This window comes from Dendrobates tinctorius, unplaced genomic scaffold (genome assembly GCF_039654945.1).
Source record: "Dendrobates tinctorius isolate UK_male_01 unplaced genomic scaffold, ASM3965494v1 ptg000223l, whole genome shotgun sequence".
In the NCBI taxonomy this organism is placed as follows: domain Eukaryota; kingdom Metazoa; phylum Chordata; class Amphibia; order Anura; family Dendrobatidae; genus Dendrobates; species Dendrobates tinctorius.
The window spans coordinates 27,257,344-27,275,698 of record NW_027361890.1 but is presented as its reverse complement, the minus strand read 5'-3'; the positions used below and the strand labels follow the sequence as shown (position 1 = coordinate 27,275,698).

Genomic DNA, 18,355 nt, shown 5'->3' with positions numbered 1-18,355 from the left:
TACTGAAACTCCACGCCCACGAGCGTTACTCCCTGCCTTCTTCATCTTGGTAGACTGATAAAGATAGGCAGAAAAGTACAAAGGGGGGCTTAGTGTGCTTATTCCTGAACAGCTGCTAACAGGTATAAGAAACACTAATTTTATAACGTATGTGGACTACACTTTAATATGAGCTAATGTGGCCTACACAACTGTCAAGTGGAGTGTTTGGTGAACTTTATTTACATGTTTTTTTTCAAAAAAACAAAAAGGATGTGACCAAAGATGTGAAAGCGATAGTATCACAAACTTTTTGGAGCTATTACAATGCTGGAAGGTAACCTACAATGCAATAGATGAGGCTCCAAAAAATAGGCTAATACTAATCTGGCTGCAGCTGCAGGGCACAAGCCAGAAAAAAGGCTCCTCTCTCTACTCCTATATAGTGTTTGCAACCAACCAATGTAGATGGATACGGATGAAAGCACACTAATAGGAGAAAAAAAATCAGGAAAAATGAGCTGCAATAAAACAAAAAAGAACTATGTATGAGGAAGTGACACACGCTGAGCGGACTACAACCAGAGGTGGCTGCAGAACACACTACAACGTGAGCTGCACTCACACACAGAGACCTCACAGACAGCCGTGAACAGTGCAGAGAACTGGGCACTAGCACTGAAAGGCTGCAGAAAGGCTCCGCTGTCTACTCCTATAGTGTTTGCAACCAATGGATACGGATGGATGCACACTAATAGAATTAATGAAAAATGAGCAGCAATAAAACAAAAGTAAATATGTATGAGGCAGTGACGCACGCTGAGCGGCCTACAACCAGAGGTGGGTGCAGGACACTACAGCATGAGCTGCACTCACACAGACCTTGTAGACAGCTGTGAACAGCGCTGCAAGGCAAAAGAAAGCTACAGTGATTGATAATGTAGCCTGGGTAAAGCGCTATATTATATAGCAAATCGCTATCTCTAACTGTCCCTCAGAGTCTTGAACAGCAGCCTGTCCCTAACTGAATTCACAGCAGAGTGAACCCTAAATGGCGGCGGCGGCTTTTATAGTGCATCATGACATCATTTCAGCAGCCAATCACAGTCATGCCATTAGTTAACATGCCTAACAGGATGTGCCCACACTTCTGAGGATTCCTCATTGGCAGAATCAAATCAAACTGGCTCATAGCATTATGGGAACTTCCGATTCCGGTATTCGATATGCAAAAAGTATCGCAACTCAGTATCGGAATTCTGATACCGCGAATATCGGCCGATACCCGATATTTGCAGTATCGGAATGCTCAACACTACTCATTGTAAATTTGAGGAAAAGGAAGATAATTCTTTTATAAGGTATCACTTAGGCTGGTTTCACATTAGCGCATTTTCAGCGCGCGCACGGCCGGGGGTAGCTCCGCCCCCGATCCGGCTCTCTGCCCGGCGTGCCCGCCCCTTCCTTGTAGCGCCGCCTCCTAGCGGACAGCGGCGCCTGCGATCGGCGCACCCTATCTTTAGCATAGGGTGCGCCGATCGTGCGCAGGCCGTGCGCTAGTTGCGCTTTGACCTGCGCTGCGCACTTTTGACGGTGCGCCGTGCGCGCCAAAATCCGAAAAGTTTAATTTTGGCGCGCACGGCGCACCGTCAAAAGTGCGCAGCGCAGGTCAAAGCGCAACTAGCGCACGGCCTGCGCACGATCGGCGCACCCTATGCTAAAGATAGGGTGCGCCGATCGCAGGCGCCGCTGTCCGCTAGGAGGCGGCGCTACAAGGAAGGGGCGGGCACGCCGGGCAGAGAGCCGGATCGGGGGCGGAGCTACCCCCGGCCGTGCGCGCGCTGAAAATGCGCTAATGTGAAACCGGCCTAATTATGATAAAAAAAACAAAAAAACCTTTGACGGCTACATGTCCCCTTTATCTCAAATGACCAAAAACGCAGAAATGAGTAAAGCAAGAAAATATTTTCTGCTTATAAGAAAAGCTTTATAGAATAAAGCTGGGCTCATTATGTGTCCAGTACAAGCAGCAGGAAGTATTATTGATGCCATCGTCAAAGCACATGAAGAGACAGATAATAACTTCCAGAAATAGAGCCCTCTTAGCAGTGCAGACATGTGGCTTCATCGGTAATAATCCAGAAATATAACCATAGGCGTGACAGTGTGGAAATATTTTGGCACCCATATTTTTCACCCCCATCCTTAGCAGAGATCACTTAGCTCCACTGTGTCCGATACATGTTAATCTTGTCCGCAACGAGTTGTGTCTGAATAACAAAATCACAGACTTCTATTACATGGGACTTCTCAATGCAATAATGTATGTAGGAAAAGTCCCATGTTCGATCACTGCCATGAATAATTACTGTCAATTCCTTGGTCCCTGTCCTGTAGGGTTTGGAGGTATCTATATACCAGGACTTCTCGGTAGAGCAACATACCAAAAACTAAATTTGTGTGCCCTCTCATTTTGTATTTTAATAATTAAAATTGATCAATGGGGTAATCACCATGAAAAGGGTGACCTTCAGGTCTCTATTCAAACCTAAGAAAATCCCTATGAATTTCATTTTGCATTGGAAGGAAGACGACATGAGAAAATGCTATAGAAGTAGAAGAAAAAGCCAAGTCCAGCTCACTCACCATCCTCCTGTGCACACAGGGTTGGGGATTCAGGAGAAAATCCAGCATCAGTTGATGGAAAATCTTGATAGGGCAAAGACAAAAGATAAGTCCTTTGACGCATTTCAGGTTGCAAATACTTAGAACTAAGGATTTTTTGCAATCTGAACTGCGTCAGTACCTTTTTTTTTACCTTTGTCCCAAGTACATTTATGGCTATATAAAGCCTATCAAAATATTACAACAACGGTTGCTAGATTTTCTCTTTGTATTCGGAAATATACTATACCCCAATATCTGCAAATTAGGCACCGATATGCAAAATCTGTCATACAACAGATCTGAACTAAGCCTGTTGGACCCCAATGATGTATTATGTGGTCTGACGCGATATAAACCCTGCTGAATGCCGGTAAGAACGTGCAGGCTTAATCCCTGTAGATCTACATACATTACAAGTGAATCATGTAGGTATGGAATTGACCACACCCATAGTTACCTGTTGGACAGGTGTCATATAAGCAATCACCCGGCGTATAAATGTTTTTGCTCTAGTAGTAAATGTGTACATGCCATGAATACTGTGACAATAAAAAAAAAAAAAAAAAAAACACGTAGGACCAAATAAGTGCAGTTATTAAAGTTTTACGCAGATTAAATATTACACTGGTTGCAGCTACTGATGAAAAATTAATGCAATCACTTAGCAAAAAGGTGTACAAATAAAACAATTTACAATGCAATAATGGCAATGAAAGAACATGGAAAGGGACAAGAAGAATTCATGAAATTATTCAATTCTAATAGGGTTTAAGTCAGTAAAAATATAATACTTAAGGGGAAGCTTTCTATAAGGGTCCGGCTAAAAGGTTACACCAGGGATTAGTGCATCAGGGTTCTCTTTACAGTGTTATCCAGGTGGGCAGGCAATAGGGACGCAGAGAATGGGTAAGATCTGGACTTGTAAATCTTCATTCTGCAACTCCAGCATGACACCAAGTCCAAAACAACATGGAGGAATATTTAGGAAGGTCTGTATCTGGTGGGGGGAATCACTCTGAAGGTTGCTGGATGACAACTAATATGTAGTCTTTATCTGAAAAGAAAAGAGACGAAGAAAGCATTATTATAGAGTAATGTCTGACATCTACAAGTAGTGAAGAATGTGGAGTGTGGCCTTCCTATTGTGTACTACCGTACATATAGATGGACAGTGGGCACGGAAAGTATTCAGACCCCTTTACATTTTTCACTATTTGTTTCATTGCAGCCATTTGGAAAATTCAAAAAAGTTTGTTTTTCCTCATTAATGGACACTCTGCACCCCATCTTGAATGAGAAAAAAAAACAGAAGTGTAGAAATTTTTGCAAATTTATTAAAAAAGAAAAACTGAAATGTCACATGGTCATAAGTATTCAGACCCTTTGCTCAGACACTCATATTTATCCCCTTCATGACCAGAGCTTTTTTCGGTTTTGCGTTTTCGCTCCCCTTCTTTCCAGAGTCATAACTTTTTTATTTTTACGTCAATATGGCCATGTGAGGGCTTATTTTTTGCAGGACGAGTTGTACTTTTGAGCGATACCATTGGTTTTAGCATGTCGTGTACTCGAAGGCGGGAAAAATTGTTTTTTTGTTTGTCTTTTTTGCTAGGATCACTAAATGCTAAAACTGCCATGGCATTATGATTCTCCAGGTCATTATGAGTTCATAGACAAACATGTCTAGGTTCTTTTCTAAGTGTTGAAAATAAATTCCAAAGTATGCTAAAAAAAAAAAAACCCACATTTTCTGAGACCAGTAGCGTCTCCATTTTTCGTGATCTCGGGTTGGGTAAAGGCTTATTTTTTGCGCACTGAGCTGATGTTTTTAATGATACCACTTTTGTGCAGATACATTCTTTTGATCGCCCGTTATTGCACTTTAATGCAATGTTGCGGCAACAAAAAAAACGTAATTCTGGCGTTTCGATTTTTTCTCGCTACGCCGTTTAGCGATCAAATTAATCCTTTTTTTATTGATAGATCGGGCGATTCTGAATGCGGCAATACCAAATATGTGTATGTTTGACTTTTTCTTTTTATTGGGGTGAAAGGGGGGTGATTTGACTTATGTTTTATTATTTTTTTAAAACATTTTTCTTTAACTTTTGGCATGCTTCAATGACCTCCATGGGAGGCTAGACGCTGCCATAGCTCAAACGGCTCTGCTACATAAAGGCGATGCTCAGATCGCCTCTACGTAGCAGAATTACTGCATTGCTATGAGCACCGACCACAGGGTGGCGCTAATAGCAATCCGGCATCAACAACCATAGAGATCTCCAGATTTCTGGTTGTTATGCCGACGAACCGATGACCCCTGATCACGTGACGGGTCAGCGGTGCGCATATTTCCGGCCCGATGGCATTTAACTAGTTAATAGGCGTGGGTGGATTGCGATTCCACCCACGCCTATTGTGGGCACATGTCAGCTGTTCAAAACAGCTCACATGTCCCGGCTTTGATGTGCGCTCACCGCTGGAGCCCACAACAAAGTGGGGGATACTGCCAGCTGACGTACTATACCGTCCGATGGCAGTAAGGGGTTAAGACACACGCTGTCCATTTCCTTGTGATCCTCCTTGAGATGGTTCTACTCCTTAATTGGAGTCCAGTCTTAGTCTCTGTATTTTAATGTTTTGTGTATTTTAAATTAATTTCAATAAATATTTTAGGATTACACTCGGTGAGCCTTCAGCTCCTTTCTTGTAGTGTTATCTAAATATTGTGATGCAAATTTTTTCTTTTTTTAATAAAAAGTATCTTTTACTGTGTGACAGCAGCCAAATATAAAAAGCCTATATAAATCTGGTATCGCTGTAATCTCACCGACCGGAAGAATAGTCGCCTAATCACTTATACCGTATGAGGAACGGCGTAAAAAATAAAACCAATTCTTCATCTGCTGTTGATTTTTTCATTCTGCCACCCAAAGATCACAGTAAGGCTCGGCGCACATTTATCCTGCGCACTGCGTTGAGCTCTTACACTGGGGTTTCTGTGTAAATCTCTGAAATAGGAGATTCAGACGGAACCCCTGGCAGAAGACTCCCTATAATGAGGCAGATGGAGGCACTGTGGGTGCCATAGGACGTGTGATCCGGCGGTGTCAGTCTTTTTAGGATTACATAAAAGTGCAAACAGAAGAATACCCTGCCCTCATGTACCACTCTGAATCACAAAAGATGTAAATTTATGAAAAACTTCAAAAGGTCAGTATTCATCAGCCCTTTACCTGGTATCAGATTGATCAGCATCACAGTGCCATTATGGCCATGCCTTTAGTTTATAGGGCCAAATCCTGCTGAAATAACTCTCTGGTTTAAAATAATAATAATCTTTATTTATTTAGCGCCAACATATTCCGCAGCGCTTTACAGTTTACCAGTTTCAAAACACAAGTCATAAGTAACAACGTTAACAATACAATAATTAAAGCAAAATAAGAAGAAATAAGACGACCCTGCTCGTGAGAGCTTACTATCTACAATGAGGTGGGGGAGATACAAAGTACAGGTGTGTATTTACAATGGTGTATTTACAATGAAGGTCCAGCCATCTTGAGGGAGTGAATGGGCTACACATGCACACTTACACATAGAATGACTTTGATTAGTGAACGTGATAGGCCGCTCTGAACAAGTGTGTTTTGAGGGAGTGCCTAAAACTATGCAAATTGTGGTTAGTCCCAATTTCTTGGGGTAGAGCATTCCAGAGGATAGGAGCAGCACGGGAGGAGTCGGGAGTGGGAGGTATGGATTAGTGCAGAGGTTAGTCGAAAGTCGTTTGCAGAGCGCAGCGATCAGCTAGGCCGATAGACAGAAATGAGGGAGAAGATTTAGGGGGGTGCTGCACTGTGGAGAGCTTTGTGGAGAACAAGTACTTTGAATTGGATCCTATAATCAATGGGCAGCCACATCCAAGTACCGATTAGCCAGATAGATGACCCTGGCTGCTGCACTAAGTATGGACTGGAGAGGAGATAGTCGAGTGACGGGGAGGCCAATTAATAGAGCGTTGCAGTAATCCACGCGGGAGAGGTTCAATGCTACAGTGAGGGTTTTTGTTGTTTCCTTAGTGAGAAAAGGGCGGATTCTAGAGATGTTCTTTAGGTGTAAGTGGCAAGAGATTCTATATGGGATGTGAAGGAGAGATTGGTGTCAAACATAACATCCAGACAGCGCACCTGCTGCCGGGGTGTTATTGTCGTACCACCCACGGAGAGGGAAATGTCAGATTAAGGGAGGTTAGTAGATGGCGGGAGCAGAAGTAGTTCAGTTTTGGAGAGGTTGAGTTTCAGATAGAGAGTGGACATGATATTGGAGACTGCGGACAGACAGTCACTGGCGTTCTGTAGTACAGCGGGGGTAAGGTCGGGGGAAGACGTATATAGTTGTGTGTCATCAGCATAAAGATGGTACCGAAAGCCAAATCTGCTGATGATATGTCCAATTGGGGCCGTGTAGAGAGAGAAAAGAAGGGGGTCAAGGACTGAGCCCTGAGGTACCCCGACAAGAGGAGATGACGTGGAGCCAGAGAACAAAACACTGAAGGAGCGGTCAGTTAGATAGGAAGAGAACCAGGAGAGAGCAGTGTCCTTAATGCCTAGTGACTGGAGCCTACAGAGTAGGAGATGGTGGTCAACAGTATCGAAAGCTGCAGATAGGTCAAGAAGAATGAGCAGAGAGTGGTCACCGTTACGTTTTGCTGTCAGAAGGTCATTGGTCACTTTGATGAGTGCAGTTTCAGTCGAATGTAGGGGGTGGAAGCCGGGCTGTGAAGGGTCTAGAAGGGAGTGAGTGGAGAGGTAAAGGGTAAGGCGGGAGTAAACTAGGCGCTCCAAAGGTTTAGAGATGAAGGGGAGATTGGAGACTGGTCTGTAGTTTGTGCAGGATGGGTCGAGAGCGGGTTTCTTTAGTAATGGAGTAACGATGGCGTGTTTGAAGGAGGATGGGAAAATGCCCGAGGAGAGGGAGAGATTAAAGATTGTAGTCAGGTGGGTTGAGACGACTGGAGAGAGAGACTGGAGGAGATGTGAGGGAATGGGGTCGGTAGTGCATGTAGTCGGACGAGAAGAAGAGAGGAGTCTGGAGACTTCTTCTTCTGTGATGGGAACAAATGAGAAAAATGAGCCAGAGGAGATGCAGGAAGGGATGGGAGTCACAGCACTTGGTGGTTGGGAGCAGATTTCCTGACGGATATTATCTATTTTTTCTGTAAAGTGGGAGGCCAGGTCATCAGCACAAATGTCTGTGATGGGGGGTTGTGCTTTTGGCCTGAAAAGAACCTATCGCATAAATTAGTTAACATTAAATAACAATTACCACATGTATACTTTACATATGCATAGTTTTTATAACATTCTTTTGTTAGGAAGTTAGAAGTATTAAAAGTTGATCAGCAATTTCTCATTTTACCAACAAAATATTTTTTTTCTTTTTAAGGATCACATCACACCATGACTTTGGGGTGCCTATATGACAAAAAATACAAAAGGTGACACTATTCTTAAACCTGCACCCCTCAAAGTGCTCAAAATTACATTCAAGAAGTTTATTAAACCTTCAGGTGCTTCACAGGAATTAGAGCAATGAGGAAGGGGGGGGGGAAATGAACATTTAACTTTTTTCTCTCTTCACAAAAATGTTACTTTAGACTTACTTTTTTTTATTTTCACAAGGGTAACCTGACAAAAGCGACCCCAAAATTTGTTGTGTAATTTCTTCTGAGTGTGTCGATACCCCATATGTGGGGGAAAACTACTCTTTGGGCGCATGGCAGGGTTCGAAAGAGAAGGAGCACCGTTTGACTTTTTGAACGCAAAAATGCCTGGAATCGAGAATGGACAGGACTATGGGGATGGTAAGCCAAACCTCCAACTCCAACTCCTCAATTTTCCTGACTCTACAGCACTGCCTCATTACTGAGTATGTACATAAACTGCAATACAGACTCATCTTAAATGACAGGATACCTCCTCAGATCAGTAATAGAACAGACAGTTATAGGACATTTCATAACTTTCCCAAATTCTTATGAAAAAATTTACAGCACATACTGCATTGTACAACTGCACCCAATTTATTATATATTTTAGGAATCGAAGTTGGTCCATTTTATACACACTCAGACTCCATTCCACGACTGCACCTCCACAGCCATGGAGCGGACTCTATGTCGTGTCTGGAGAGCCCCTGATGTGCCTACACAGTGCAAACTCCAACAAGAGACCCCATTTTTGGAAACTAGAACCCTCAATGAAATTATCTACATGTGTGGTGAGCACCTTGAACCCCCAGGTGCTTCACAGAAGTTTATAACGTAAAGCTGTGAAATTTTTCCCACAAAAATGTTTTTAGATCCACATTTTTGTATTTTCACAAGGGTAAAAGGAGAAAATGGACCCAAAAATTTATTGTCCAATTTCTCCTAAATACACAAATACCTCAAAAACTACTGTTTGGGTGCATGGCAAAGCTCAGAAAAGAAGGCATGATGTTTTGCAAAGCAGACTTTGATGGAATGGTCTGTGTGCATCTTGTCGAGTTTGGAGATTCCCTGATGTGCCTAAACAGTGGAAACCCCTCACAAGTGACCCTATATTGGAATTAATCTAATCTAGTGTTTTCCTAGATTGTGAATTTTATAATGTGTCATACGTGACCAGTGTAGAGTGCATCGGGCTGGCACACGTGACCAGTGTAGAGTGCATCGGGCTGGCACACGTGACCAGTGTAGAGTGCATCGGGCTGGCTTATGTAAGCTGTACAAATCAGAAATTAATTTAGTAGCCCATGGATGGGTAGTACAGTTTTAAGTATTATTTTCTACACAGACCAGGTTTGTTGGGGGAGGTGTCTTTTTTGCAACCTTCCTTTCTTTGTGGTTTGCGGGACCTCACTGGGAAATGTTGACTTTGTACAACATGGACACATTCATTTCCAGAAGTACTGGGCCCGCTCCTTCCAGATTTCCAACCAAATATTAGGGCCCTGATCACTACCTCCTGGAACTGATGGAACTTGTCATAAAAATGTGCAAGCCAGCCCGGCAATGTATAACAATTTCGTGCTATCTGTACAATGTTCCATGTCCAGTGTCTTGCACCACACCTTAGCTTTTCGAATGGCACTGTCGGTCTGGAAAACTTGATCAGAGAGATAAACTCCTGCCCGTATTTTAATTATACCCTGAGGCACAGTCTGGTAGGGGACTAGATTAGAGGTACCACGTACAGTGCTGAGGGTGCTGCCATCATTTATGGTGGCCAAGAAAAGGACATCCCTCTTGTCGCTACATTGGGCTCTGCTCTCACCCTTTCTGAGCAGCTGCCCAATTAGCGTCTTAAGGAGGTCTCTCTGATTTTTGTGCATAGTACCGCAAGCTGTGGTAGCTCTGGCTGAGAGGGACTTTGAGTGGGATACTGGTATAAAAGTTATTTACGTAGAGATGGGTGAACCAAATCCCACACAATTTTCCCTCTCATTCCCAAAACAAGGGGAGCATTAGGGGGTTGAATTCAGGTGTTCTTCGCTTCATAAACCCTAAATCTGTGGGTGTATTCTCACACAGCTTGTAGAGTTTCATTCTGTACCAGGGCCTCCTTACTTGGCAGCTATTGCCGGAATTTAGCCTCCCCTTAAAATGTATTAAAGACTCATCTGCAGTTATCCCTTTGGGGAACGTACACCTCAGCAAATTTGTTGCTGAAGTGATTAATGACCGGCCGAACTTTGAATAGTTGATCAAAGTTTGGGTTATCTCGGGGAGGATATTGTGCAGTATCATTGTAATGCAAACATCTGTGAATGGCTTGAAGCTTTTGCGGGTCATGGCCATGCGGAACAGTGGAGTGTTGTATAAAACATCAACACTCCAATATTGCCAAAGTTCTGCCTTCTTCACTAACCCCATGTGAAGAACAAAGCCCCCAAATGTTAATATTTCTACTGTATCTTCAGGGGTCCAGTTAGAAAATGACGACGTGGGGTTTAGGGCCAAATAAACTGCTGTGAGTACAAATTTGTCTGGGACACCATGAGGTTTAAGAAATCCTCAGAGAAAAAGTCTTTGCATAAGAGGAGGAGGACGAATAAAGGAAGGTGGCATCATCTCCTTCACTATCAGAGGCAAGGAAGGCATATGCCTCCTCGGATCAATACTGTGTTTGGCTTGAACGGGACATTTTTTCACGTGTGTGGTGTGTGTGTGTTTTATGTAAACCTTTTTAATTTGGGATAAAGAGATATAAAAAATAGTATAGAAGATAAGAGTCTAGTTAGACAAAGATAAAATAAAAAATATATACAAATTCGGTAAAAAAAACAAAACAAAAAAACCAAACTTACTAAGCTGACATGAGCAAAAACCAAAACAAAACAAAAAAAACACAATTATTGAGTGCCGCAACTATATGACAGTAATCCGGACTATATTAAGTGAAATATACTAGACAGAATATTTGGGGAGGGGTGCATGCTGTAGATTAACCCTTAATCGATTTCTTGTAATGTCCATGTTGAAAGTGTATGTCTCGTGACAAGTTAACTTTAATGTGGATTTGTTACAACATCCCTTATACCATTTGCTTCTTATAAAGAACACTATATACCATTTTCAAGAAAACGAGCACTATATTGTACACACTGATCTTTCCTCACCCAGCAACAGGTCTGCCCCATATGTGTACATCGGGAAAAGCAGGAAATCAACTGGAGCAGAGTGGGGAAAAGCTGACAGGAGAACGCCGGACTAATCACATCGCTCCCCATTTTCCTGGATGGATTATTCAACTACTTTTTCTCATTCTGGTTGCAATTGTGCAACCAGGCTCGGATTCATGCTGCCTCTGGTTTGGGCAGCATGAATCACCTGACAGGTTCCCGTTAGACTGGCACACAGTGACTGCCAGCTCTGCAGCAAGCGCCAGTGAAATACACTGGGTGAATGCGATAATACCTGGAGCAATCATTATTTCGTTCTTCTTGGATCGGACCCTGAGGAACGTCAGATCATTCTGGGGGTCAATATCCCGCACTGAACTTCTGGCCTTCATCACTAACTGATGCATGAGACCAGCATATTGTGCAGTGGTGGCATTATCCATTGTGCTCTTTATTGGAATTCCTGAAAAACAGAAGAACACAAAAAACATGCCCTGAAAAATAGAAGAACACAAAAAACATGCCCTGAAAAACATGCCCAATCTCCCTCTACAACTCATGTCAGGAGAGTTGGACACCCCCAATATGGATTGGATGGCCTGCTGGTTGAAAATTGGCACGTTTTGATAATTTTTAGCCCAAAAACTAAGTTATCCCTAACTGGGAGGAAGTCAGAGAACCTGCAATACCTACATATTCACAAGTGCCACAAAAATATGTCCCAAACACAGGTGATAACACAGATAGAGCGGCCACCCCTTTAATGACAGGTCTGCACTCACCTTCTGAGTTGACAATTATAATTCCCTGTACACCCTTCTGGCTCTGGATCCTCTTTAATGTTTCCTCAACGTCAGCCTATAAAACACAAGAAAGGAAATGAGCCTCCTAGATCTACAGGCGCTGAACATCATGTCTCCTGAAAAACCAGAGGGGCTGGAGAGCCATAATACGCAGGGAACTCACAGCTCTGGGCAAGGGGCTAAAGACTTTGACCCCTAATTCCCAGTGAGCTTTTACCATGCCAGTGTCACTCCCTATATCTCATGTAATGCAAAGAAGGCGTTTCATAAGTAGTCTCTCTCTTCTTCAGCAGAACACACAAAAATGTAACAGTCTTATTATCTGCTCTACCCAAACCGCGTGGAGCTCCTACAGTCCCATAATCAGACCTGTGACAGTGGATCGTGCCTGTCCCAGTATACAAGTGGGACTACATGGGGGACACACTTACCGGGATACAGCACCCGATATATCTAGGATTCATCATATCAAACACGAGTGCCCCCTCCAGCACAGGAACTGGAGGTGGATTTTCAAGCATTTTTTTTTTTGGTGTCTTTGGATACGGAATGGAGACACTAACCCCTCCCACTCAGGTGAGCACACACGGTAGTGGCGTTGTATGTGTGCGCTGACAGACATGCTCTCTTTTTATATTGGTAGAGTTAATAATAATAATTTTATTTCTATAGCGCCGACATATTCCGCAGCACTTTACATTTCAGAGGGGATTTGTACAGACAATAGACATTACAGCATAACAATAGTCACATAGATCATAACTGATACCAAGAGGAATGAGGGCCCTGCTCGCAAGCTTACAGTCTATGAGGAAAAAGAGGGAGACACGAAAGGTGGATGGTAACAATTGCTTTCATTGTTCGGACCAGCCATAGTGTAAGAATCAGGTGTTCCTCTTGCTGCATGAACCAGTTAACAGCCTAAATATGTAACAGTACAGACACAGAGGGCTATTAACTGCATAAAGCATGTGGGAGCATGATGCGGGGAACCTGAATATGGTAAAAAATTTTGAATGAGCCACACAGGGATAGTTAGGTTAATGTGTTGAGGCGGTAGGCCAGTCAGAATAAATGCGTTTTCAGGGCACGCTTAAAACTGTGAGGACTGGGGATTAATCGTATCAACCTGGGTAGCACATTCCAAAGAATTGGCGCAGCACGTAAAAAGTCTTGGAGACGGGAGTGGGAGGCTCTGATTAATGAGGATGTTAACCTCAGGTCATCAGCAGAACGGAGGGCACGGGCAGGATGGTTGACTGAGACGATGGAGGAGATGTAGTAGGGTGGTGCTGAGCCATGGAGAGCTTTGTGGGTGAGGGTAATAAGTTTATACTGAATTCTGGAGTGGATGGGTAGCCAGTGTAATGACTGGCACAAGGTAGAGGCATCGGTGTGACGATTGGTGAGGAATATGATCCTGGCTGCAGCATTCAGGATGGACTGGAGGGGGGAGAGTTTGGTAAGAGGGAGACTGATTAGAAGAGAGTTACAACAGTCCAGGCGAGAATGAATAAGAGAAACAGTAAGTTATTGATTTCCCTGCACCCTTTTTCCTATTTGCAATTTATGAAGTGTCTTACTCTGAAATCACAATCACTAGATGTATATTCTACCACGGAAGACCGCAACGTTAGTGTGAGCAATCACACTAACAGGCAGAATTCCCAGTATCACACACATATAATGTCACGTCACCCAGAGATACAATGAAAGGGGTCTGTGCGCTGCTGCAGAGATGCATCTCATAAACCTAAAGGGGAATGAATGGTGCAAGTGTGTGAGGGTACAAGCACAGCCCAAACTGCCCGGCCTGCGCTGCCACCACAGCTCAACATGGCAGCCCAGCCGCCGCTACCCAACCTGCGAGACCCGCGCTGCCACCACTACCCAACCTGCCAAACCAGCGCTGCTGCCACTACACATCCCACGCTGCACCCACTGCCCATCCTGCCAGACCCGCACTGCCACCACTACCCAACCTGCCAGACCCGCTCTGCCGCCACTACCCATCCCACACTGCACCCACTGCCCATTCTGCCAGACCTGCACTGCCACCACTACCCAACCTGCCAGACCCGCTCTGCCACCACTACTCAACCTGCCAGACCCACTCTGCCACCACTACCCAACCTGCCAGACCCGCGCTGCCACCACTACTCAACCTGCCAGACCCGCTCTGCCACCACTACTCAACCTGCCAGACCCGCTCTGCCACCACTACTCAACCTGCCAGACCCGCTCTGCCACCACTACCCATCCCACACTGCACCCACTGCCCATTCTGCCAGACCTGCACTGCCACCACTACCCAACCTGCCAGACCCGCGCTGCCACCACTACTCAACCTGCCAGACCCGCTCTGCCACCACTACTCAACCTGCCAGACCCGCTCTGCCACCACTACTCAACCTGCCAGACCCGCTCTGCCACCACTACCCAACCTGCCAGACCCGCTCTGCCGCCACAACCCATCCCACACTGCACCCACTGCCCATTCTGCCAGACCTGCACTGCCACCACTACCCAACCTGCCAGACCCGCGCTGCCATCGATACTCAACCTGCCAGACCCGCTCTGCCACCACTACTCAACCTGCCAGACCCGCTCTGCCACCACTACCCAACCTGCCAGACCCGCTCTGCCGCCACTACCCATCCCACACTGCACCCACTGCCCATTCTGCCAGACCTGCACTGCCACCACTACCCAACCTGCCAGACCCGCGCTGCCACCACTACTCAACCTGCCAGACCCGCTCTGCCACCACTACTCAACCTGCCAGACCCGCTCTGCCACCACTACCCAACCTGCCAGACCCGCGCTGCCACCACTACTCAACCTGCCAGACCCGCTCTGCCACCATTACCCAACCTGCCAGACCCGCGCTGCCACCACTACCCAACCTGCCAGACCCGCGCTGCCACCACTACCCAACCTGCCAGACCCGCACTGCCACCACTACCCAACCTGCCAGACCCGCACTGCCACCACTACCCAACCTGCCAGACCCGCGCTGCCACCACTACCCAACCTGCCAGATCCGCTCTGCCGCCACTACCCATCCCACACTGCACCCACTGCCCATTCTGCCAGACCTGCACTGCCACCACTACCCAACCTGCCAGACCCGCGCTGCCACCACTACTCAACCTGCCAGGCCCGACCTGCCACCACTACCCAACCTGCCAGACCCGCTCTGCCACCACTACCCATCCCACACTGCACCCACTGCCCATTCTGCCAGACCTGCACTGCCACCACTACCCAACCTGCCAGACCCGCGCTGCCACCACTGCTCAACCTGCCAGACCCGCTCTGCCACCACTACTCAACCTGCCAGACCCGCTCTGCCACCACTACCCAACCTGCCAGACCCGCTCTGCCGCCACTACCCATCCCACACTGCACCCACTGGCCATTCTGCCAGACCTGCATTGCCACCACTACCCAACCTGCCAGACCCGCGCTGCCATCACTACTCAACCTGCCAGACCCGCTCTGCCACCACTACTCAACCTGCCAGACCCGCTCTGCCACCACTACCCAACCTGCCAGACCCGCGCTGCCACCACTACTCAACCTGCCAGACCCGCTCTGCCACCACTACCCAACCTACCAAACCCTCGCTGCCGCCACTACCCAACCTGCCAGACCCGCTCTGCCACCACTACCCGACCTACCAAACCCGCGCTGCCGCCACTACCCATCCCACACTGCCACCACTACCCAACCTGCCAGACCCGCACTGCCACCACTACCCAACCTGCCAGACCCGCGCTGCCACCACTACCCAACCTGCCAGATCCGCTCTGCCGCCACTACCCATCCCACACTGCACCCACTGCCCATTCTGCCAGACCTGCACTGCCACCACTACCCAACCTGCCAGACCCGCGCTGCCACCACTACTCAACCTGCCAGGCCCGACCTGCCACCACTACTCAACCTGCCAGACCCGCTCTGCCACCACTACCCAACCTGCCAGACCCGCTCTGCCGCCACTACCCATCCCACACTGCACCCACTGGCCATTCTGCCAGACCTGCATTGCCACCACTACCCAACCTGCCAGACCCGCGCTGCCATCACTACTCAACCTGCCAGACCCGCTCTGCCACCACTACCCAACCTGCCAGACCCGCGCTGCCACCACTACCCAACCTGCCAGATCCGCTCTGCCGCCACTACCCATCCCACACTGCACCCACTGCCCATTCTGCCAGACCTGCACTGCCACCACTACCCAACCTGCCAGACCCGCGCTGCCACCACTACTCAACCTGCCAGGCCCGACCTGCCACCACTACTCAACCTGCCAGACCCGCTCTGCCACCACTACCCAACCTGCCAGACCCGCTCTGCCGCCACTACCCATCCCACACTGCACCCACTGGCCATTCTGCCAGACCTGCATTGCCACCACTACCCAACCTGCCAGACCCGCGCTGCCATCACTACTCAACCTGCCAGACCCGCTCTGCCACCACTACCCAACCTGCCAGACCCGCGCTGCCACCACTGCTCAACCTGCCAGACCCGCTCTGCCACCACTACTCAACCTGCCAGACCCGCTCTGCCACCACTACCCAACCTGCCAGACCCGCTCTGCCGCCACTACCCATCCCACACTGCACCCACTGGCCATTCTGCCAGACCTGCATTGCCACCACTACCCAACCTGCCAGACCCGCGCTGCCATCACTACTCAACCTGCCAGACCCGCTCTGCCACCACTACCCAACCTGCCAGACCCGCGCTGCCACCACTACTCAACCTGCCAGACCCGCTCTGCCACCACTACCCAACCTACCAAACCCTCGCTGCCGCCACTACCCAACCTGCCAGACCCGCTCTGCCACCACTACCCGACCTACCAAACCCGCGCTGCCGCCACTACCCATCCCACACTGCACCCACTGCCCATCCTGCCAGATCCACACTGTCGCCACTGCCCTTCCTGCCACCTACAATCCCCCTGCCCAGACAGGGCCTATACTGCACGAGTGATGGATTATAAAGCCACAGAGATGGTCAGTGCCCTACAGAGACGCCTGGACCGGGGCAGTGTGAGCACGTCTCCCGGCAGATGCAGGATACATGGAGCTGATGAGACAGACAGCCAATGATCTCATGTGGTGGCGATGACGCCCGCCCGAAATAACCTTTCTCCCGGGTGCTCGGTACCAGACCATAGCCGGTCCCGGGAACCACTCACCATAGCGGCCGCCTTCGCTCAGTTCCGCTGTCGCTACAATACAGCGCGCCTGCGCAGAGACTGGCGTCACCCGGCGACCAAACCCTCCGTTGTTCCTCCCTGATCCTGGAGCTGACTGCAGTTCAGAAAACGACCACAGAACATCAAGTCTCCGACGGCAGGAACCATGTTGTTGAAGCCACGGCGCAGGCGCAGAGGCAAATGAGAAAATGGCCTAGTATCTGTTCCAATTCCCAGCTCTGTTGTGTAGAGCAGGCATTAGAATAACACGAGGTCTGTGGGGACCGGTCAAGCTGTGACTTGTAGTACAATGACTCCGAAACATGGGAGCTGGTTGGTTGCTATAGGCAACCATTACTGTGCAGCTATTGCCACTTTTGTACTGGGGTCATTACAGAGGTGTCCTGATGTGTCCCATTGGTAACAGGCGGCAGGGCACAGACCTCACAAAACCGGTGTAAAGTGGGTGTATTTTAGGGGGTGTCACTGAATATCGAATGTTATATGACCCAAACGTGCTGACCTTACACTGGCGAGGCCACCAGCTCTGCCGTCGAAACCCGTTAATAATGGCGGTCAGTGTAGATTAAAAAAAAACCTTGATACTAGGCAGGAGATTATTTGTGGTTTCTTGTAATGCTAGTAATATGGTCATTTGTCCCCACAACGTCTTTAAGGGTTCGTTCCCATGCAACTGTGTTTACGCATCATTCTCGCACGTCAGCGCACGCGTTTTTTCATGTTTTTGAATAGATATGAGATAGATGTAGGCAGATTGAGATCTATATATATATATATAGATAGAATAAATAGACTAGAGAGATGTCCTGTAGATATATAACTTCACAAGCCCACCAAATATAATAAACTAGCTTCATGTAGTGCCTTTCAATGGCACTAAAGGGTGTTTTTTTAGGCTTATTTAACCTATTAAATTATTTTTTTTAAAAAAGAAAAACGTAGGGTCCCTCCCCCCCCCTGCATTTTTTGAAAACCAGCCAAGGTAAAGCAGACAGCTTTGGCC

General features: G+C 47.3%; 1 protein-coding gene across 1 annotated transcript; it reads right to left on the bottom strand.

Annotated features, from left to right (window-relative positions):
• Positions 1-3,233: 3,233 nt before the first annotated feature.
• Positions 3,234-17,489, bottom strand: DYNLRB1 (dynein light chain roadblock-type 1). The gene is made up of 4 exons (XM_073555410.1): positions 17,332-17,489; positions 12,093-12,168; positions 11,606-11,773; positions 3,234-3,700 (listed from the first exon to the last, which is right to left on the bottom strand). The coding sequence occupies exons 1-4, from the start codon at positions 17,332-17,334 to the stop codon at positions 3,657-3,659; spliced, it is 291 nt and encodes a 96-aa protein (XP_073411511.1). The 5' UTR covers positions 17,335-17,489; the 3' UTR covers positions 3,234-3,656.
• Between the last annotated feature and the right edge of the window lie 866 nt (positions 17,490-18,355).